Raw genomic sequence first — 23,839 nt, 5'->3', positions numbered from 1 at the left:
GCCAATGGACTTATCGGTCAACCTGCACCAATGTTACCATTCATAGAAAATTAAAATCAATCTGCCGCGTCTTCCTAGTCACCCCTGGAAATCGAAACTGCCGCCATGTCTCATGGCCGCATAAGACTCCCCTGCAAAAAAGGGTGGTATACGAAGAGGGAAATATATTCTGTGGACGAGAAACTGCACTCGGTGGAAAGGCCGGGTAGGGAACACATGTCCCGACCCAGGGACCTGGAGACTTGGTTTCAATGGCCAGTACTGAAGGTGAGCCCACGTGGGTGACAGATCAGAGAACATCTACCCAAAGTCTGGATCCCTGAAGGGTTATCTCCTCAATGAAAAAGTGAGTTATTTTTTAATCTGCTCTGCAGAAGCAGACAGAAAATGTGTTATTTCCACCTTGGCTCTATCTGAAGGGGGAAATAATGTTTCTTCTGAGAACCCTGGGTCATAGAGTCTGGGCCATGAATTCACTGCCTATACAAGATCCAAAGAAAAACGTCCCACGTGCCAACACTTTTAATAAATGTGGACCAGGGTGGCTAGGCCCCCAGCAGCACACACACACCCGCTCTTCTGAGCAGGACGAGGCTAGCGAAGACGGGAGGGCAAAACCTCGCTGACCACGTGTTCGAGTGCTGTCCGCCGCTGCTTTCTCACGGCAGCAGCAGGGCTGATCAGTGCGGCAAAGACCACACTGGCCACAACGCCTGGAACATTTACTCTCGGGCCCTTTACAGAAAAGATTGCTGACCCCTAGAGTAAAATACTGATGGCGATGCCAACGTGTTTGAAACGGGACGAGGTGAGTTAAGACAGCGGAAAATGGCATCCTGTGAATCAGAGCTCGGGCGAGGACTAAAAGTACTGGATAACGTCAGACGTAGCTCAGCATTCATGTTAGAACTTCGAGAGTCAAGATCCATGGTTCGAGTACAAACGTGGTGATAGCTGAATCCCCAATCTTCCATTCACCCCACAGAAGACATATAAAGCAACAAGGAAAACATGGTGCGGGGTGGGAGGAGAAAGACAAATAAATTTCCAGAGAAACTAGGAATGAAAAAACCCAAAGCGGCTGGGAATGCGCAAAAAGCAAGTAAAAGGAAGAGCCCGAGGGAGGAAGCCCCCAGAGTGCAGAGAGGAACATGAGACACCGGAGCCAGGAAGCATGAGAATCGCCACTCTCATTCCCACGAAAACATGGGCCTCCCTCCTCTGAACAGGAGGAGGCATGTGGTTATTCTGAAAGACAACAGAGTGACTATTAAAAATATAAAACATATACAGAAAATGCACAAAACCCAGGTGGGATCTCAAAGCAAAACCCAACTCTCTGTTGCACACAAGAGATACATTTAAAAGGAGGTGGCTCTGAAAGGCTAACAACAAAGAGATGGGCAAAAGTCTAAGAGTCCAGCAGGAAAACACTGACCACCACCCCAGGAAAAAACAAACAAGACCCAAAGTATGAATGTCAGACAAGACAGAAATCGGGTCAAAAACATTAAACAAGCAAAGCACTTTATAACATTAAAAGATACCATTTGCAACAAAGATGAAACAATTATGAATATCCATAATAGTAACTTCCATAAAGCATAAGTTCCAGGATATACAAGGAGAAATAGGCGAAAATACACTAACATTTTTAGACTTTAACTTGCAGACATGATAGATCCAAGACAAAAAAAAATAAGGAAGGAAAAGAAGAACTAAGCAGTAAAATAAATCAAGTAGATTTGATCTACATACAGTATCTCAGACACCATACCTTAAAATCATAGGATTTGCCTCCTCTTCAAGTGTCTGTGAAGTACTTATGAAAATTAGGCCACAAAAAAAATCTCCATGAATTATAAATAGAGAAATTCCTTGGAACTGGAGAGTATTATGCTAAGTGAAATATGCCAGCTGGTGAAAGACAAATACCATGTGATCTCACCTATAAGAGGCGTGTAATGAAGAGAACAAACTAACCTATGAAACAGAACCAGAAACATGGAAGCATGGAACAGACGGACAGCGAACACAGGGGAGGGGAGAAGGGGAAGGGACTGGACAAGACTCAGGTACAAATGGCTCACGGACAGGGACAGCAGTGTGGGGACAGCCTGTGGGAGCGGCGGGTGGGACGGGCAGAGGAGGGCAAAGGGGGGAAATTGGGACAACTGTAATAGAATAAGGATAAAAAACTGATTTACAAAAATTATAAAATAGGGAAATAATACCTACAACATTTCCTGAACGTTAGCATAAAACTAAAATCAACAACAAAATCAAACAAAACCTTTCTACATAGGACACGTGTATGTCAACTCTTGCTGAAACAACTCGGGCTCATCTGAAACATCAGGAAGTCAGCCACACGCGCCCCCACGCCATCACGAGTTTGTTACGACAGCAATGCCTGTAGGCAGGCTCACTCGACACAGCACTGCTTATTAGCCATTACTCCAAAATGTTCCTCCCCATCAGCAGAAATTCTCTTTAGATTGCTTCAATGTTCTCCGTAAAATAACAAGTCAGCTCACCAGCTGAGCGTTATGATGAAGAAGGGCGTGCTGCAAGTCTGAAGAGAGAGGAAAACGCATGAAACAGTCACTACGGAGAGTTGGGGGAGAGAGTGGTGACTGTGAACTGTACGCCTGGTGAGCTCGTGAGTAAGCACCAGACAGCATGAAGACCCGAACGCAGGCTCGGGGCACTAAATGCTCCAGTCAGGCTGAGGGGTCACCAGAGTTTGGGTGCTGGAGGGAGCAGGCTGGACTCATCGGTGGCACAGGAGGCAAGAGAGGCAAAATGGAAATCATGGGCTTCGCTGCAGGTATGACAACAGGCGAGAGTTACTCAAGTGGGATGAAAAACAAGATCTAGCCCTGGCTGGAATAGCTCAGTGGATTGAGCGCAGGCTGCGAACCAAAGCATCACAGGTTCGATTCCCAGTCAGGGCACATGCCTGGGTTGCAGGCCACGGCCCCCAGCAACCGCACATTGATGTTTCTCTCTCTCTCTCTTTCTCCCTCCCTTCCCTTTCTAAAAATAAATAAATAAAATCTTAAAAAAAAAAAAAGAAAAACAAGATCTGTGGAAGACATAAAAAACTGAGGAGTCGGGTATCAGAAGAGTGATTGAAGTAGACACTGAAATCATAAAAACATTTGGGTAATACACATGGGGTGGAGTGACAGCGAGCCAGAAGCTGTTTTCTTCAAGGGACAAAACACAGCGATCTGAGGAGCAACCAAAAACGAGGAGGATGAAAAACGGGGGGCGGAGTCTAATGACACACGATTCAAAGCCGAGCGACTCACAGAGGAAGGGACGGAAGCAGAGTGCAAATGGCAGCAAGAAGTGCTGAGGTCGCACATCCCCCTTCCAGCCCAGCTGCACGGGGGACAGGGAGAGGGCCACAGACCACGTAAAAGGTCAACAGGGGAACCAGCAGAGTAGCCAGAGGGGTGTCTCGCTTCAGGCACACGAGCGCGCTCCCGCTGCTGCTGCAGGCGACCTGCACAGGAGCCTCCTCACAAAGACCGCACAAGGGCCCTGCAGAGTTGTACTCGGGGCGCGGTGAAAGTGAGGTTTGCGTTTGTGAGTACATAAAATGGAGCTTATTCCTGTATTACCATTTATTAATTATTGCATTTCTCCATACAAACAACTGTAAACTTACTTTTGTCCCTCCCTGTCTAGTTGTCTATATACAAAAAAGGCTAAAACTTGAGCTCGTAAAGCTGGAAAGAGCCAGAAATGGAGTACGTTCTCAAATCTAAGCAGTGACTATAAGTAGTGAGTATAAGGTACACCCAGGGCCTGGCAGGGTAAGGCCTGCTTCAGTGCGGTTGCTAGGGGGACACTAAGGGTGTGATAACTTATAGTTTTAATTTGGACATTTCACCTAAAATGTCATATGGTGTTCTTGAGTGTGATATTGTTATGTTACAGAATGGCATGCTTATGATTGTGTAATAAAAAGGGGCATTATTTGTGCCACACCCTGTATACGTGTAGATGAATTTTTTTTAACTACAACTGTTTGAAAAATTCATAAAAAATATTTTAAAGTAAAGCACGAGAGAAACAAAGAAGAGGATTTAAGAGGACAGCACAGGAAGTCGTGGGTAGATTGCCCCGGCCACCCCCACACACCAGGTAGCAGCCTCTCGTAGCAGCTGAGCGACTGTCCTTGACAAGCTTCCTTTCAGAGAGCAACATGAACATGGAGATGTCGCAGCAAGATTAGGAACAGAACCCTGAAAAATGAAAAATCCTGATATCCTGGATTCCACAGTCAGGAGACGGGGTTAGTTTTGGCTCTTGGTCCGTGAGTAAATTCCAAAGAAATAGCACCATCTATTGGAACGTCACGTATTCAAAAACATTCTCAACTCTCGGAAAATGTGACTCAGATACTTAGTATGTACCATTTCCCACATGTCGCTCAGAAGACACTTACACACAAACGGACAAACTCTAACACAAAACCAGAGAACATATTTAGAAGGATCAATTCTTGGCTTGTCATTCTTACTTAGTTCAAGTAACTGACCGTCCCGACTAAATTCACTATGAAGATTGTATGAAACATAAAAACATTCTCCGCCGAGAAAGGGAAGAGCCTACAGTTACATTTCTCAAAGCAACTCACAGATGTGGTACTCCTGGACGCTGCTCGTGTACCCGTACACGGCAGAGTAGCCAAATATTACGACCATGACCACATCCCTGCTGTCCAGCTCCATGATGTGCGCCGAGTGGCCCTCCACGGCGTACTGCTGCCCGTGCCCGAGCACCATGGGCGTCTTCGTGCTCCACGACTGGCTCTGGATGTGGAAGATCCACAGTTCGTCCGTGACGTTGCCGTCGTGAGTTTCGATTCTGCCTCCATACATAAAGATGTTGTCCTGTAACGTAAAAAGCGCGTGTCGATAAACAGAATAGCAAGGCATGTTCGTTTCACAGGAAGGCTGAATTTCGACATCCGATTTCAGGAATACAACGTGCACCCGACATCATTCTTATCAGTAGAGAGTCAAATGGGAACACATGAGTAATGAAAAAGGATGCTCTTACTTACAAGGAAGGGGGGGGGGGATCCATGCTTTCAAAAAGCGACTGTAAGACATTTTATTGAAAACAACTGTATTATGTAATCACTTAACCATATTTTTATTGTCCTACTTTCGGAGTCCCTGGTTGTCACATCTGAATGTTACCAGCTATGTGTGACACTTTGTGCCATTCCTGACCTTTCACTGCTTCCCTCAAGCACAGCTCATGAAAAGGCAGCCCACCTTTGTGTACGACACGGAGTACATTTTTATTACCACTTCCCTTGGCTCTGGGCAGATACTTACAGCACTTACCAATTACACCAATAGCTTTAATCACATATGACTGAAATGAATGCTACATACATGAGACAAATCGTTACTATTTCAACAACCTGGGAATAAAAAGGAGTCTCTTCAACCTAAGGAAGGTCATCTAAGAAAAACACAGACCTAACATCATACATAACGATGAGAGAGTAGGTGCTTCCCACGATGGTCAACAACAAGACTAAGACGCCCCCTTTTGCCACTTATAGTCCACATTGTACTCGGGGTTTCAGCCAGAGCACATTGGCCAAAACTGAATAAAGACAACCGGGCTGGAAAAGTAAAATATTGCTCTTCACAGAAGATCTGAACGTATCTATGGACAATACTAAGAAATAAACAAAGAACAATTAGAGCTAATAAACGAGTTCTACCACACTGGAGAACACCAGGCCAATGTACAAACATGAATTATATTTCTATACACTTGCAATGAACAATCCAAAAATGACACCAAGTAAAACAATTCCATCTACAAATGCATCAAAAAATTGAACAGCTCGGAACAAATTTAACAGAAGAACTTCTACACGTACTCTGAAGGCAACAAAACATTGCTGGAAGGAATCTGAACAGATCTAAACAAAGGGGGAGACTCCCCGTGCCCCTGGGCCAGAAGACCTCCTGTCAGCGGGGCCAGGCAGCCTCTCCCAGCCGAACAAGAGTCCATGCAACTGGTATCGGGATCCCGGATGACTTCTTTTTAGAGACTGACAAGGTGATTCCTAAATGCACACGGAATTGCAAGAGACCCAGAATACCCACACGACTTTGAAACAAATAAATAAAATTGGAGGGCTCGCATTTCTCAATTTCAAAACTTACTACAAAGCCAAAGTAATCAAAACAGTGTGCTACTGGCATAAAGGTAGACACATAAATCAATAGGACAGGGAGTTCAGAAATAAATCCCTACCTCTACGGCCAATCGATATTTGACAAGAGTGTCAAAACCATTCAATGGAGAAAGAATAATCTCTTCAACGAACGGTGGTAAGAACCCTGAACAGTGACATGCAAAAGAATGAACTTGAAACTGCATACCATATAAAAAATTTAACTCAAAATGCATCAAAGGCCTAAATCTAAGAGCCAAACTATATACTCTTAAAGGAAAACATGGGGTAAATCTTCATGACCTTGGTTTTGGCAATGGATTTTTGGACATGACACCATAATCACAAACAGCAAAAGGAAAAAAGATAAATTGCATTTCACCAAAATTAAAAAAAAAACTTTTCTTTTTGTCTTTTAAAAGGCACCATTAAGTTAAAACTCACAAAATGAGAGAAAACATTTGCAAATAATAAAGGACTTGTATCTGGAATACATAAAGAACCTTTTACCTCTCAACAATAAAAAGACAAATAACCCAACTTAAAAAATAGGCAAAGGACTTGGATAGACATTTCTCCTATGAAAACACAGTCAATAAGCACATGAAATGATGCACAGCATCATTAATCAACAGGAATACAATCAAAACACAATGAGATGCCACTTCACACCCACTGGGATGGCTACAATCCAAAAAACAGATACGAATGAGAGCTGACGAAGATCCGCGGGAATTGGGACCTTCGTAGATGTCAGGGGTGGGGGGGGGCCAGAGGAGGGGAATGTCAAACGGGATGGCCAGTTTGGAAAACAGCAGCAGTTCTTCCGCAAGTTAAATACAGCGTTATCGTTTGACCCTGCAAGTCCAATCCCACATACACACTCGAGAGAAATGAAAGCACACGTCCTCTCAAAAACTCACACGTAAATGTTTACAACAGCATTATTCCCAAGAGCCGAAAAGTGAATATAACCCAAAGGTCCATTGGCTGATGGAAAGATAAACAAACGGTAGTGTATGTCCATACATCAGAATATTATTTAGCCATGAAATAAAGCTCTGACGCACGCTGCAACACGCCAGTCATCGGCCGCGTCGTACAGAGCTGCGTGTACACGAAACGTCCGGAGGAGACAAGGTTATGGAGACAGGAAGGAGGTTAAGGATTGCTTTGGGCTGGCAGGATTAGGAGGTTTGAGGTGATGGCTGAAGGATATAGGGTTTCTTTTCGAGGTGATAAAGCTGTTCTAAACTTGATTGGACAACTCTGCAATTTTGCACAGATCTATAAAAGATGATTGCACAACTCTGAATACACTGGAAGCCATTCAATTATACAGATTTAGAATGAGTGAATTATACCGTGTGTCAACTATATCTCAATAAATCTGTTAGGAGAATGAAATAAATCAAAAAGCTAAAAAACAATGCTATATGCAGGATCACGTGCCATAGAAAAGTACACTTGCAACCTAAATGACCCTACTGACCAGTGTCACCCCGCCCCAATAAATTTAATTTTAAAAACCTAGAAAACAGCCCTGGCTGGTGTGGCTCAGCGGATTGAGCACTGGCCTGTGAACCAAAAGGTTGCAAGTTCAATTCCCAGTCAGGGCACATGCCTAGGTTGCAGGCCAGGTTCCCAGTCAGGGGCATGTGAGAGGCAAGCACACATTGATGTTTCTCTCCCTCTCTTTCTCCCTTTCTCTAAAAATAAATAAATAAAATCTTTAAAAAAATAAAAATTAAAAAGAAAAAAAAAAGAAAATAGCCCTGACTGGTGTATCTCGGTTGGGCATCATCCCACAAAGGAAAAGGTTGCCAATTCTATTCCTGGTCAGGGCATGTGCCTAAATCATGGGTTGATCCCCAGAGGGTTTGGGTATTCGTGAGAGGCAACTGATTGATATCTCTCTCACATCGATGTTTTTCTCCTTCCTTTTCTCCCTCCCTTCCCCCAGTTTCTAGGAAAAATAAATAAAATCTTTAAAAGCAAAACTAAAACATACACACATACATTTTTACATGAAGATTTTTATTTCATTTTTAAAACACGCGTATGCATAAAAATGGCAGTTTATTCTTTACATTACTCCTGTGTTTTCCAATTTTTCATAAAATAAGCAGAGAAAATATGATCAACCATCCTAATAATTCACACGGAATCTTAGGGGACCGTGATGAGACCAAAGGAACTTAAAGCACAAGGCCGAGGCTGGGGGTCTCGCATGACCTCAGTTCAGAACCTACTGCCAGACGAGAATGATCAGAACAGGGTGGCACTCACGTAAACACAGGCATCGCAGCAACAGAAAGCTCAGAAACACGCCTCACATACGTGGTCAACTGATTTCCAACACGGGCACCAAGACCATCCTTCACTGGGGAAAAGATCGTCTTTTTAACAAAGATGCCAGGAAAATTGAATATCTTCACATCAAAGAACGAAACTGGACCTTTGCCATAGACCATGAACAAAATTTACTCAATGCCATGAAACCTTCTTCTTATGTTTTCTTTTATGAGTCTTAAAGCATTCTTGTTTTCAGGTCTTTCATCTATTTTGAGTAAACGTTGTTTACGGTACATAGCAAAGGTCCAGGTTTATGACATTGGATTTGGCAATGATTTCTTGCATAGGTCACCAAAAGCACAGATAACAACAACAAAAAAAAAGATAAATTGTACTACGTCAAAATTGAAAACTTTTGTTCTTCAGACAACACTATCAACAGAGTGCAAAAACAGCTCACGAAATGAGAGAAAATACTTGGAAATCACATATCCAACTAGGAGTTAATATCCAGAACACATTAAAAAACTCCCAAAATTCAACGACAAAAAAAACAACCCAATTTTTAAAGCGGACAAAGGACTCAAATATGCACTTCTCCAGAGAAAGCATCCAAAGAGCCAACAAGCACTTGGAAAAGCTTCAACGTCCCTGATCACTACGGAAACACAAATCAAATCCGCAGTACAATGCCACAGGGCGTGGAAAAACCGGAACCCCTGTGCCCTGCGCTGGGAATGGAACACGGTACCGTCACTGCGGGAAACAATATGGAAATTCCCCAAACAGTAAAAATAGAATTATCATACAATCCAGCAATTCCACTTCTGGCTACCTACCCCCAAAATCCAGAGTAGGTGCAGGAGCAGAGAGGCCCGCGCTCCTGCTCACAGCAGCCTGATTCACGACGGCCGAAAAGGTAAAGGCAACCCCAGTGTTTATCAACAGACAAACGGATAAACAAAATGCGCTACATACATACAATGGACTATTACTACTCGGGCGTAAAGAGAAAGGAAATCCTGACACAGGCTCCAAGACGGAGAAGCACTGCGGGCACTGCACTAAGTGAAACAAGCCGGTCGGTAAAGGACAGATACCGTGTGAGCTCTCTCATATGAGGCCCCCAAAGCAGTCAAATTAATCCACAGACACCGCAGTGGAATGATGGGTACCAGGGCCTGGGGAAGCCGGGCGTGGGGAATTGTTTAATGGTATAAAGTTTCAGCTTCAGGACAAAGATCCGGAGATAATGGTGGTAACGGCTGGACAACGATTCGAATGTACGTAATGCCACTGAACTCGACCTTAAAATGGTTAAAGCGGTACATTTGACATTGTGTGTATTTTACCACAACTGGAAAAGTGACGACTGAACCCTATTACTTTTACTAAAATAGTATATGAGTCTGTGACATGTCAAATCATTATGATCCTTATGATCTATTGTTTTCATGAGGTGTTTGAAATAAATCTGAGATTTAGTATTTTTTAGGCCTAAGGTGAACTGAAAAAAAAAAATTCAAATTTATAAGCAGGATCCATACCTGATACAGAGCCAGTGAGTGTCCGTATCTCTGGAGAGGTCCCCTTGACGGAGTCCCCACGTTCCATATGTTGTTTTCTAAATTGTAACTAGGAACAAGAAAAACAAGTAACTTCACAAGATTCCTGTTTGCTTTTTTAATTTGCAAACTCCTAATTTCATGACCACACTAGATATTTTTCTCAAACACATTCTATACCTACGCTACATTAGGGTTCAATCACCTAAATGTGTAATATGCATTAACTTGATGAGGCTATTTACTACTGGAATTAATTTGCTCAACTGCTTTAATCATTTCAGCCAACTGCTGAATGTAAACAATAGTGAGATGGTCTGCATTTTTTAATTGTACAAAAAAGACAAGAGAACAGGCAGGTGTCAGAGGAGACAGGGGATGGGGGCTGGTTGAAATCGGTGAAGGGATTAAGGAAAACAAAAAATTCACAGACACGGACAACAGCATGGTGAGTGCCAGAGGGACGGCGGGGTGGGGGCAGACGGGTGAATGGGGGTAAATGGTGATGGAAGGAGATTAGACTTTGGATGGGGAGCGCACAATGCAGTGCACAGATGACGTGCTGCAGAACCGTGCGCTTAAAACCCATATAACTTTACTGAGCAGTGTAACCCCACGAAATTCAACTAAAAAATAGTAAAAATAATAAATAAATTGCACAAAAGCCAAAAAGAAAAGCCAGGTTTTTCTTTTGGAAATACACGGAAATTCTCTCCATTTTTACAAAGGCCACTGGCTTTATGCATTCATTTTTACTGTTTTGCATGCACTAAGCTCAGCATTACATAAATTAACCAAGAAGTTTCTATTTCCTATGCATGAATACATCTTGTTTCCTGATCATTTGTGATTGTGTGACATTAATCTAGCCAAGACAGAAGCTTCTGTAAAAATAAGGTGCTATTGGACTACAGGATAAAAATGAAAATGAATACTTGTTCTACTGGTCCAAAAATGTACACATGGAAACAGAGGTTCCAGACTGTGGGTCTCAGGTGCTTAGCTAACAGAATCCCAGTTCTGCTGTCACCATCGAACTCGACCCTCAAGTCCCCTCAATGTGCCAAAAGAGGCCAAAGGAAGCACCCAGCCAAGAACCGGCCAGGACCTTGCTTAAGAAGCTCCCTTTCCAGTTTCAGCTCCTCTTTTCTCTGTCTTCCTCCAGCTCATCAGGAAAGGCAAGCGAGCTCCCTTCACAGAAAAAAGGGAAGGTTACCAAAAACTGCTTTGAGCATTACGTTTAACTTGTTTCCTGCACTGGAGTTAGAAGATACATCTGCAGGATGCAAATATAAACAACGATGATCAATTAGAACACACCTTCCACAGGCTCACCACACTGCTACATCTACCTGCCTACCAGCACCCAGCATGCTGCTTTCCGCCAGGTTACCATCAATTAGGACTTGGCAGATTATTTCTGCAAAGGGCCAGAGAGGGCACATCTCAGGCCTTGTGGGCCACGCTGATCTTTCGTATCTTTCTTTCTTTGTTCTTTCTCACTGCCCATTAAAAATGCAAAAACCATTTTACTTTATCTTCACAATCTTTTCACTTTAATTAATCATAGTTAATGAACGACCTTTCAGTTTCCACGTTTAAAATTCATTTCTTTGGGTTCTTTTCATATCTTAGCAATTCATTTCAATCCCACCAACTCCTTTCAATTCTTTCTACTATATTTAATCTGTCATATATTGTTACAGAATTCTAACTGTTCTCTTAAGTACTTGGCTAAAACTCTTCCTCCCTCTCTACAGAATTTATTTTATTTAATACTTTAATTCTAGTCATAGTCAGTCATAGTTTGAAAGCAATCTCTTCTTATAAGCAGAATTTTTGAATACCCAAAATTAATACGGCTAATATTTTTGGTATGTAGGGTTGCCAGGTAAAATTCAAGATGCCCAATTAAATCTGAATTTTAGACAAACAAATAATTTTCAGTATAGGTAGAACCATGCAATATTTGAGACAAAATTTAAAAAGAATATTGCAAGGGCCCAATTATACTAAAAAAAAATTATTCGTCGTTTATCTGAAATTCAAGTTTTACTGGGTGTCCTGTGTATTTTATCTGCTCCCTCCGGCAACCCATTGGGGACACAGTATTATGACAGGCTGTCCAGGGTCAGCTCTGATTGGCTGATGCCCAAGCTGCACCAGTTATTATATATTGTGCATGTCACTCCCGAAAACAACATTGCTGCTCAAATTATTCTTCCTATTTCCTCTTTTGCTCTTTATTGCCGGACGTTCATAAAATACAATCACCAGCTGAAAGAAATCAGACAGAGCTGCCATCCATGGGATCCCCTCCATCGTCCAGTCCCGAGAGGACAATCTCCGCTGGGACAACGGCGAACGAACAACCTAGTTTATCATACCGGCACTGTCCTCCCAACAAGAGCTTGTAAAATAAGCCCAAAGTAAAAAAGTTCAGGTAAACTAATTTGCAGGACACACTGAAAGTATTCCTAGATAAGCAATTCTACTTCATTCTGAACAAAAATAAACTGTGGCAGGATTCAGAATGTCTAATACAGGCCTGGCCTCCCCTTACTTGAAGTTAGTATTTTCTTACTCAGAATTTATTAAAGGCACTCTAGAGAGGTTTTACAAAACAAACCCATATATGCACAATGACAAGTATTTAACTACTGAATTCACAGAGCTTAAAATCAGTTCCATGTTGCAAATAGACCCCATCACAAAGATCAACATTCATAAATTTGGACAGTAATAAAATAGGCATTTAGGATAGTCTTATCAACAAAAAAAAAAATCAGCTTAAGTAACAGATTGTGAAGATCTGGAAAAAACACTTACTTCAGGACCATTTGGAAAGAACTGTAGTTAAAGCTGTATCCACCAATCACCCACATGAACTTCCCGTGTAAAACCGCCCTATGGGAAGCCCGGCCCACGGAGGGGCTGAAGGGCTTAACATTCGGCAGAATCCAGTAAGACTCCGTGGAAGGAACATTCAAAGAACAATCAGGACCTATTAAGAAAAAATCAAACGACATGACACATTAAACAAAGAACTGTGGATTATAAAAACAGAGAATGTAGGGACGAAGAAAATGAGTAATTCAAGGCTCATCCTATTCATCAGTGCGCATAATAAAGGGTCTGAACTATGACCTACCGGGGAAGTTCTCACACGAAGTGCCGCATCTAGGGGAGACAAATTAAATCCTCGATCAGACTCAGACTTGTTCACACGAACACCACCGTCTGGAAGAACCGTTTAAGTAAGACAACGCTTCTTGCTCACTTTCGGCCGCCAGGGCAGCACAATGGAAACGGACACACGGGAATCCCCGTTCCGCACTCACTGCACGTGGGACCTGAGCAAGTCTGTTTGCCTCCCGCATCACCAGGCCTGCGTCTACAACACGGAAATGACCATCTACTCTCCCAGGGTAACTACAGATATGCAATTTTTTTAAGATTTTATTTTTTTTTAATTTTTTAGAGAGGGAAGGGAGGGAGAAAGTGAGAGAGAGAAACATCAATGTGTGGTTGCTGGGGGTCATGGCCTGCAACCCAGGCATGTGCCCTGACTGGGAATCGAACCTGTGATACTTTGGTTCGCAGCCCGCGCTCAATCCACTGAGCTATGCCAGCCAGGGCTTACAAATATGCAATTTTTAAAAGGCGGTGGAGATGAAAGCACTTGTAAAGTGTAAACTACTACACCTATATAAAAATAATCTTTTTCTGAGCAGTATTAAGAATAACCAAAATTGGTATCAGTAGGGAAGGCTTATTACCCTCAAACAGAAAAAAAAATATATATATATATATAATGTGTAATAAACTGATATTAATTAACGCAGGATAATTCCAATACTGTAAGTTGGAAACACCGCCTCTTCCAACGCAAATGCATGACGTCACTCCGGAGTCTCGGTTCCCCATCTGTGAACTGTAGGAGAGGCCGGCCTCCATCAGCATTCAGCTCAGTGATGTATTCCATTACTCAAGCCTAAGTGATGGAATAAATGCTCCTAAAGGGAATATTTTTTCACCAAACTTAAAGGCTCACAAATGATTTTTAATTCTAAGAAAGCTCAAGTATGCCCAAATAAAAACTAGATATAAACTCCTTATGTTTAAAGTTCCTGTATAAATATAAAATCAACATAAATTTATAAATTATATGTATATATACACAAACATACAACCTATAAGCTTAGTGTTTATTTACTAGGAGAGATGACGTTGTTTTGCTCCGACATCCTTGGTCCGAGGTTGGAAATGACAGTAATTCTCACAGCACCTTTCCCCACACAGGTTTAGGATGTCTGCATTATTTTGACAACATCATTTCCCCATCATGTTTCCTTCCTCTACCCTTTAAAAACCTTTTCAGTTCATACATTATGCCACGTGGTCATTCGACCTTCACTTGTCACAAATGCATCGGTACACTCCGATAACTTTCTTTTTAGCCTACAACAGGGAATACTGCTCCGTCCCAACTTACCGGCCAACACCAAGGCTGGTATTACAATCAAGTGGCATCGTTACTCAAATATGAGATCGTTTACTTGATCCTAAATTTGCTTACATCAAAAAATTTAACTTGAAATAAAGAACAAACTGAGAGTAACCGGAAGCAGGGAGACGAATAACATGGAAAAGAAGGGGAGGGTTCGTCAAGGAACTCGTATAAAGGACCCACGGACAAAGCCAAAGCAGGGAAGGATCCAGGGTAGGAGGCGGGGATGGGTGGGGAGGGGGAGACTGGTAGAGGTAAAATGGAGACAACTGTACTTGCACAACAATAAAAATAAATTTTTAATCTTAGATTATCATTGAATCACAATATTTAAAAACTTCCAAACCAGCCCTAATTTGAGAAACATCAGCCTATGTTTAGTTTTCATCTGTTTATCTGTTCCCTCACCCATGCACTTATTCACTCACTCATTCATTCATTCATTCACCTTCCAAGTCCTTTCAAAACTTACATTCTACGAGTCTGCATTTTTCAGGTACAACTGAGTAGCACCCTAAATTCTCTCTCTGATAATGACACAAGCTTGTAACTGGATATAAAAAGCTTTTTATTTTTGAGTGAAAAGATTCTGAACCATTTGTTGGTAACCAAAGAAATTAAAGGAACACACTGATTTCAAAAAAATTTTAACTACAATTCTGAATCACTTAGAACTCATTTAACTTGGGTTGACAAACGATAACCCATGGGCATAATCCAGCCCACTCCCTGTTTTGGTAGCTAGAGTTTAATTAGAACACAGCGTGTTCATTCATTTAAGAACTGTCTGTGGCGCTTTCGCAGGACACCCGCAGAGCTGAGTAGCTGCAACAGAGGTCAGACCGTCAACACAGCTGAAACTATTTACTACACGGCCCTTTGCACAAAAGTCTGCCCATCTCTAATCGAACTGACAAGAATGAGAGCAGACGGGCATTATGTATGACTGATATAGCTACTGCTACAGCTTTCTATTTGGTGTTCTAGAGAAGGAAATGTAGATTTATTGTAAATCATGCCAGTCAGGAGTAATAAAGAAAATAGGATAAAATAGGATATAATAGGTAAACTTGGTACAGGACATTTGAATACACATAGCTATTCTTTTTTTAAAAAAAGATTTTATTTATTTATTTTTAGAGAGGGAAGGGAGGGAGATAGAGAGAGAAAGAGAAACATCAATGTGCAGTTGCTGGGGGGTCATGGCCTGCAACCCAGGCATGTACCCTGACTGGGAATCAAACCTGCGACACTTTGGTTCTCAGCCCACGCTCAATCCACTGAGCTACGCCAGCCAGGACTTAGCTATTCTTATTTTTGCAACTTTTCTATAAGTTTGAAACACTTTCTAAATAGAAAGTGAAAAAAGAGTTACCGTGCAAAGACACAGTTGTGTGCTGTCAGATAACGCCAGGATACTACCTGACAGGGTTGGACGGGGGTCAATGGCATGTAAAATTCTTTAGAGTCAAGGATATAGAAAATCTTCCCTAAAGCAAAATATTTCAGAGCAAGTTTGTGGAAGGCTGAGTAATGGCCCCCCAAAAACACCTAGGCCATACCCAACGGAACCTGTGAATATTTACCTTATCTGGCAAAAGGGGCCTTGAGATCAGAATAAATGTGGGGTCTGGAACTGGGGGGTTTCTCCCGGATGATCGAAGGGGACTCTGCAGGCTATCACAAGGGTCCTCTGCAGGGAGGGAGACTGGGCTCCGGAAGGAGCAGCAACGTGGCGAAGGAAGCAGGATGCTGCGCTGCAAGTTTCGGAGGCGGAGGAAGGGGAAGGAAGGCGGGGGATGTGGGGCTGGCCGCCCCGGAAGCTGGGAAAGTCGGGGACGCGGGTCCTTCCTCGAGCCGCCGGAGGGGGTGCGGCCCTGACAACACCTGGATTTCGGGCCCTGACAACACCTGGATTTCAGCCCAGTGAAACGGCTTACCTCCGAAAGGTAAGTGTGTGGGAACGTGTGAGAGTAGTTTGGAGAAACTAATACTAAAAGCTAATTTAATTAATTATTTTAATTAAACAAAACATTATTTAATACAGAAAACAGGATTCTAGAGGGTTTTTTTGAGTCTATAATCTAAACTATCTAATTTTTCTACACAGGAGAAAATAGCAGTCAAAATTCTTCCTATCTCCGTCACTCGCACATTTTACGTAACTTGCAGAAATTATCAGAAGGAGTAGTCTGTAGCCAACTGTACAGATTGTTTTTATTTTACCCTGAATGAATACATTCATAAATAGAATGAAAGGTTTATGAATAGAATTAAAACTTTAAAGAAAATTGAGTGTCATCATTGGTAGCTTTCTGCATTATATAACTAAAATGATTTAAAACATAAATTTATAAAATGAATATTAATTTAAGATGCAGATAACTATAAAGAACAGTTTATATACACAAGGCCTTCACCCTCCATTAAAACTCTGGCGTTGATATCTGCATTTAAGGCCTTCCCAGACTCCCCTTTTTATAAAAGCACATCCACAAACCCCCCCCCCCCCCACTGCCTAATCTGGCCCCTGATCCGACAGCTCTGCATAAGTCTCCCTGCAAGACTTCCAACAGTCGGTGCGGGACTCCCCGCAAGATGAGCAGGTCTCAGCTGCCTGGGAAAGGAAGCAATAAAATGATCCACATTACGGCAGGTTTTCATAAAGATTGAATGTGTTCCTCTTCCACAGATTATGTGTAGTTTCACGACTCAAAGAGCATGAATGAGTTCCTCGTGCTGTGACTTCAGGCCTGAGTGGCAGGCCACTGAGAGACAGGTTTTCGAGGGGGAAAGCTGGTCTGGAATCTCAGTGTTAGAATAACGCGCTGATGGGTCTCCGACTTATTTCTCCTGCCCCACGACCTCTCTGGAATCCCAGATGGGAACTCAAACTACCGATGTGACGTCTCCACTGGGATGTCTAGCCATGTGCCTAGCGACCACCTCGAACCTGCCACGTCCAGAACCAAAGTCTTGCTGCTTCTCTCCTGGATCTGCCCCTTGGCCCGGGTGTCTCATCTCAGCAGACGGCACTTCCTTCATCCAGTTGCTCAGGGCAAAGACCTCAGCTCTGTTCTTGAGTTCTCTCTTCCTCCCACAGCCCGAACCCAACCCACCAATAAATCCCGGACAGACGTTCATTAGACATGCAGGGATTCAGCCTCTCCACCAGCCCGAACATGGGCGTGCTTTGAGGAAGTAGATGCTGCCCCGCATCCCCGCCCCAGTCCCCCGGCCCCTCCTGACACAGTCCAGACCTCTGCACAGCGGACGGCCGCAGGCCCAGCACCCTGCCCCAGCATCCTGCTCCAGCACCCTGCTCCCGGCCAAGGTCAGCGTCCACTGGGATGCGCTGGTGTCTGAGTATCCGTCTTTACAATGATAAATACTTTTCATTCTGTCACCTCAGCCAGACGCCAGCCACTGATGTCTTCCTTTCCAACCGACATCCTACTCCAAGCCAGCATCCACGCTCACCTGGACTCTTGCAACAGTCTCCGACCTGGTAGCCTCATTTCCACTCTTGCGCCCTTCCCGTCACGTTCAACTCTCCACGGTGCAACCAGAATAATTACAAATACAAATCTACCCCTGTCATTCCTCTACTTGAAGCAGTTCGATCATTTCCCATCAGACTTAAAATAAAATGAAAATGCCTAATGCAGTCTACAACCCCTCCAGGATTTGCCTCTGGGTACACTTTGTGAATGAATGAATGAATGGATGAATGGAAATAACCTTAGAGCTCTAAAAGGTCAAAAGCATGAGCATACAGTCAAACCAAGCTTTCCTAGGTATCAGCTGTAAAACCTTGGAGGAGTTACTTAACTTCTCTAAGCTCCAGTTTAACCATGGAGATTACAGCTAGAAGAACAGAGGGGTTCTGTGAATATAAAATGAGGCTGTACTTAATACTACAATGAAAGCTTCATAATAGTAACTTTATTGTTATTAAGTCAATCCCCCCCCCCCCCGTTCTATACACAAGGAGACTAAATATAATTAAGTCTGCAGGCAAAATAAGTTAATGAAGACTAGTGGTATCAGATATTATAAATATACACGCCCAAAGAGAACAGTAAAATTTCAAGCAAAAAAATGCCTATAATCACAAGTAAATCCAATTAGCAGATAATAGCAAAGGGAAAAAAAAACCAAGAATAAAGTACTAAAATGTTTTTGGAAGTTTTTCCAAAGCAATCCCAGAACTACCAAACTGCATTTTCTTCTTTCCCAGGTACTGTAATGGTTTTGCCCTGGAAGGTGTTTCCTGAAGGAATCTATCTCTGATTTTATAATGGAAATCAGTACAAAAAATTTTTTATTTCTTTTACACAAATTAAATTTATAAAATGACACTGTTTCCATAAAGAAGGATAAAAATTTAATGTCTTCAAGTGAGCGAGACAGCAATTCCCCGAAGGTGCCCCAAATTTATGAGCAGACCGATACATTAATGTCTGATATTACCCGAAAAACTGTAACTGTTATGCACAGAGACACAGCACGGAAAACCTGGCAGTAAAGTTTTATCTCCGCCAACAACGAAACGGTTGCATTGTCCCGTTTTGCTGGTTAATATTTTAACAGCGGGCTCTGATTCCTCCAAGCAAGAATGAGCCTGAGTGGAGCTTCTTTATATAATTTAAAGCAGGAAAAGAACCCCAAAATAAGGGATTTTTCAGGGAGAAAAATCTTGCTCCAGAATTTTAAACGTTTTGAAATTTGTATTTATTTATGCATGTACTATTGTATTTTTCTCCAGTACCATGGATTCCCTTTACCCCCTCTCCCACCCCCACCCCGCAATCACCACACTGCTGTCTGCTCCCCCTCCCCCCTCCCCTCCCCCACCCCCTCCCCCCAGAGCAGTTGATCTGCTCTCGACCTAGACTCCTTCTTGATACAGTTTTGATTCATACCTTTAATTCGTATTTCATCTATGCCATCATGAAAAAAATATTTATTTTCTATTAAGGCACATATGTAAAAGGGCAAGTTTTATTTATTTTCTTTTAACATTACATATACGGTTAACTCTGAACTACATACATCAAATGCAGGCTGTGAGGCTGTGTTTCTGTAAATAACTCTACCCTGCAGATCCACTTCTGTTATTTTAAACAACTCTAATAACGGGAAAAAAAGTTAGGTATGCCTTCTAACTGTTTCCCTAGGGTTATTTTATCAGTTAGATTTCTTTCGTTGTAGGCCACAGAAACTAATTTTGGCTAGGAAAGCTGGGAATTTACTGGAAAAAAAAAAACATGGAGAAATCCGGAGAGGGCTATAAAGAGGCCGACAAATCACGTTCTGACCGGACAGGTGCCTGGCTATCTCCTCCATCAACACTCCTCCCGGTGAGTGAAGGGCAATTTCCCAGCAGAAATTGGATTGCTCACAGGAAAGGGGAAATATGCTGAGAAAGGAGATTTTTAGAGTGGCACAGGTAACTTCTACGTATCGTTTCGGAAACAGCCCTACGGTTCAGTGTGCGGCTGAATCTGAGGTTCTCCGGAGACAGGCAACACGAGATGCCACCAGTGCGAGAGTCCTCTCTGCTCATGTCGTCAGTAACATTTTGTTTTGTTTCAGTCTCCCAAGCATTCTAAACATTTTCTAGGTCATCAAACCAACCTGCAAAGGCCCGGTATCGATATTAGTGCATGTTTAAATGTCCACTGTTAGCAGGTTTATAGAACAGTGAATTGTGTGAGTGGCAAACGTCAGACCAGGTGTGTCCCAAGAATGCTTGGTTCTTAGAGTTCAGGCCAATGATGCCATTGCAGTCTGAAAAGAAACTTCCGTCTACTAGCAAGGATCGGTGGTTTCCCACTTACCCTTTTTGAGTTGCGGAAGGCTTGAAACAAAGCTTTCCAGACTTTGGTTCTGATTAGTTGGAACCCACAAACACCCAGCTGGCTAGGATTGAGAGCGGGTTTTGCTCACCCTGCTTACCCAAGTCAGAGGCACCAACACAAGTGGTGGCGAGTGTTCCAGCCGCTGTGAGGAAGGAGCCTAGACGTCTACCACGGAATATTCTGTGAATGGTGCCGTGACTCACAGCTCTCATGCGCTGCCTTCAAGTAACCGACTATCTCCTAATATATGACATGACTAACCCAGGAAAGACTACTTTTGGATAAAATATCCATGAGTCTGAGACAATAGATTTTACATTCTTCTAAAATGAACCAATTACCAAGTTCATACAACTGGAACGATGCCTTGGAGTTGAAGTGCGTCCTGGTGGCCGACACTGCCACCCGGTGGCGGATGTTAGAATCTGAGACCAAAAGTGCAGCAAACATCATAAATGGTCCAAGAACCAAATGCTCAAACTCAATTGTTTCTCCCCACATTTAAAATTCTGATTTCTATGCCAAGCAAGTTACATAACTCACCGGACCAGTAGCCTTCTCAAACATCTATATTGTAAAGTCCATGTATCAATACACTAACAATCTAATACAATTCTAATCCATTCAATCAAAAATAAAATAAAAAAACGGAGTGCCCACTACACATCGGGCACTACAGAAGGTGCTGGGGACACAAAGGTCATTGGAACACAGTCATTTTAACTTCACGGAGCTTACGGGTCCGTAGGAAAAAGAGTCCAAGCAGCACACAAACATGAATGTGATAGGCGTTACACGTGAATGAGGCGGGGGCCCCCGGAGAGCATGTGACGGGGAGATCTGACCTCGGACCAGCGTGTCGACGCGGGGAGGCTGTTCTGGGAGGGGGTTCAGCCGTGAGCAGGGCCTCGAGACAGTGAAGGACGGAGGGCATGCCGGACACCGCAGTATGTCCAAACACAGTGGGACTTTACATGAAGAATCAGAGGCACCATACATACATGATCAAGTCACATGACTTACATACTCAGACACTGTCTCTCGCCTAGTGATTCAAAGGCTGAAAACTCCAATCCTTACAGGAGAACTGTGACTGGACTGGGTTGAGGAGAAATACTGAAACTACAGCACACACTCCGAACACCTTGAAAGGGGCCGAACGCCAGGGTTGAGCAGGAGCTTCTGGAACCAAGGGGAGGGGCACAGGGGCAATCTCCAAATGGCTCGGTGACTATCTGGCATGTAAGACATGGCAACCTGCTTTTCGTCCCCGCAGTACAGGGGGAAAATGTTCTGCTGTGATGGATTAAGAAAAACTGTCCCGGAAGCCTGGTGGTTTGTCTTTTTAAAACTGTCTAATCTTACCAAACATCTCAGGTTGCAGAGTTTTTCTGAGCAGGCAGGAGAGAACTACTAAGCCCATGTCCTGTCAATGATGGCAGCGATCTGTATTTTAAAATATTTTATTGAAATTGTATTTAAAAGGAAAGTGCTTTTCAACGTTGCCTTTTTTTCTCCTTTGACTTACTGAAACTTATACAAATTTCACTACGTGAGAAATGTCACAGGAGCACATGAGCCCACACAGGCCCCCATCCTTCAAGTAATTTGGTGGGTGTACATTATGACAGAACTTAAACGTCGTAAAAGAAATTTGTATGCCTTCCAAAAATGCTGCATTTGGCATTTTCTATATTCTCAACTACTTTGGCTTTCGGTTTTTGTAAGTACCTTCTACAGGAAAAGGGGAACAATTGACTCTAATGGTGCTATCTATCCTTAAAATACACTCCTACGTAATTTGGAAAAATGCCTCAAATGCTAAAAAGATGAACGAAGACTGTTAAGGAAGAAAGAGTTCGCTGAGAAAGTTAGAGGAGGCAGAGCGGGTATGGTGATGGCCGAGCAGAGTCCCAGGAGGGGCTCCCCAGGGAAACTAAACTGAGAAAACGGGGAGACAGGAAGATGGCGGGGGGGGGCAGCACTCGAGAAGTGTTCAGGAAGGGAACTCAAGACTTAATATGAAGCTAGATTTTTCCTGTGTGTTCTCTTCATAAAATCTCAATTTCTAGACCCTAACACTTATTTTGTATTAATACTGGCACAGAACCAAACAGAATAACCGAAGTTAACCCACATAAGAGTATAAAATAGAGCGGAGGTAGCAACGATCTGTTCTTTTCAACCCAAAGAATCCAGCTCCCAGTAACACATCCCAGAAAACTGCCAGATTTGGACCCTCAGAAAGACGGCCTCCTTAGCTCTCAGCTTCAAATATCTCCGGTTCTTTGATCATTTCCCAGACGTCCTAGAAACAAACCTCTTTTTGTTTTTCCCTCTGTGACTCCTCCACATTCCACATATCTGAAATAAAAACAGCCTTTTCCCCCAACTATTTCAGTCACAACGCCAACCTCCTGGAAACCAGACACAGGGGTCCAGCCTGATGCTCAAAGGAACCCAGCAACACACCGTGTCGCCCACCGAGCACTGCCCCCTGGTGGACACATCCCACTAATTCAGGTCAGTTCTTCAGTTACCACGAATTAATAGTGGTGCAAAATGGGTATGATTCCTATAATATTTTACAACTTATTTAAAAGTGTTTCTATATAGAAAACTATTCACAGTATCACTCTGTTTCTCCTTCCCCATTTCCATTTGCTTATAAGAATCAGGAATTTTTATGATTTGAGGCATTACTAAGGAGAATAATAAAATGCGAAAGGCCGGAAAAACAACAGATACTATTTTAAACCAGCTCTACAGGATGAAAACCCCAGAAAATAAAACATTTCGAAGGATGAATAAGAGGACAGAATGAGAAACCACAGATACGTTCATACAGAACAGTATACACAAATGTTTCCCTTTCGTTTTCAAGAATGTGGAAATAAAATGAAGACGAACAGCAGCGTGAAAATCACTGCGTGCATAAGCTATACCTGTATTTCCCAGGCCTTAAGTATATTCTTGATATACCACGTTCTCCTTAGAAAAATAACATTATTTTAGTTTCAAGACAGAAATGAAAAAAGAAAGATACTTCAAGGCACTTTTTAGGAAAAGAAAGGTCACAAATTATTAGAATAGCCACTTAATAAAAGACAGGGCCCTATAATTAAAGAACATCAAGAAATTTCTTCCTGTCGTAATCATACCAGGTAATCAAATTCGATTCAGTAAGTAATCACTGGTATTTTACGTGGCTGGAATAACTAACCCTTTAATGAGATAACATGGGTTGAAGATGGGCATAGTTTTCACAAAGCCTAAAACAACACCTTGAAGTAAGTACTCAGCATACTCAGTAGCACGTTTTTTAAAAAATGATCTCTAAGCCCTGGCTGGCATAGCTCAGTGGATTGAGCACCAACTGCGA

At 42.6% G+C, this 23,839-nt stretch overlaps 1 protein-coding gene across 4 annotated transcripts in view; it reads right to left on the bottom strand.

The window, feature by feature from the left end:
- ATRNL1 (attractin like 1) overlaps nt 1-23,839 on the bottom strand; it is a 512,339-nt gene that overhangs the window by 457,188 nt on the left and 31,312 nt on the right. For all 4 annotated transcript variants that reach the window (XM_036027363.1, XM_028513523.2, XM_036027364.1 and 1 more), the window contains exons 6-8: nt 12,913-13,087; nt 10,066-10,153; nt 4,655-4,910 (exon numbers count right to left, since the gene is read on the bottom strand). In XM_036027363.1, the coding sequence (XP_035883256.1) occupies nt 4,655-4,910; nt 10,066-10,153; nt 12,913-13,087 (519 nt within the window). The remainder of the gene's footprint in view (nt 1-4,654; nt 4,911-10,065; nt 10,154-12,912; nt 13,088-23,839) is intronic.

The sequence above is a fragment of the Phyllostomus discolor genome, chromosome 5, assembly GCF_004126475.2.
Source record: "Phyllostomus discolor isolate MPI-MPIP mPhyDis1 chromosome 5, mPhyDis1.pri.v3, whole genome shotgun sequence".
In the NCBI taxonomy this organism is placed as follows: domain Eukaryota; kingdom Metazoa; phylum Chordata; class Mammalia; order Chiroptera; family Phyllostomidae; genus Phyllostomus; species Phyllostomus discolor.
This window is presented reverse-complemented; position numbering and strand designations above follow the sequence as displayed.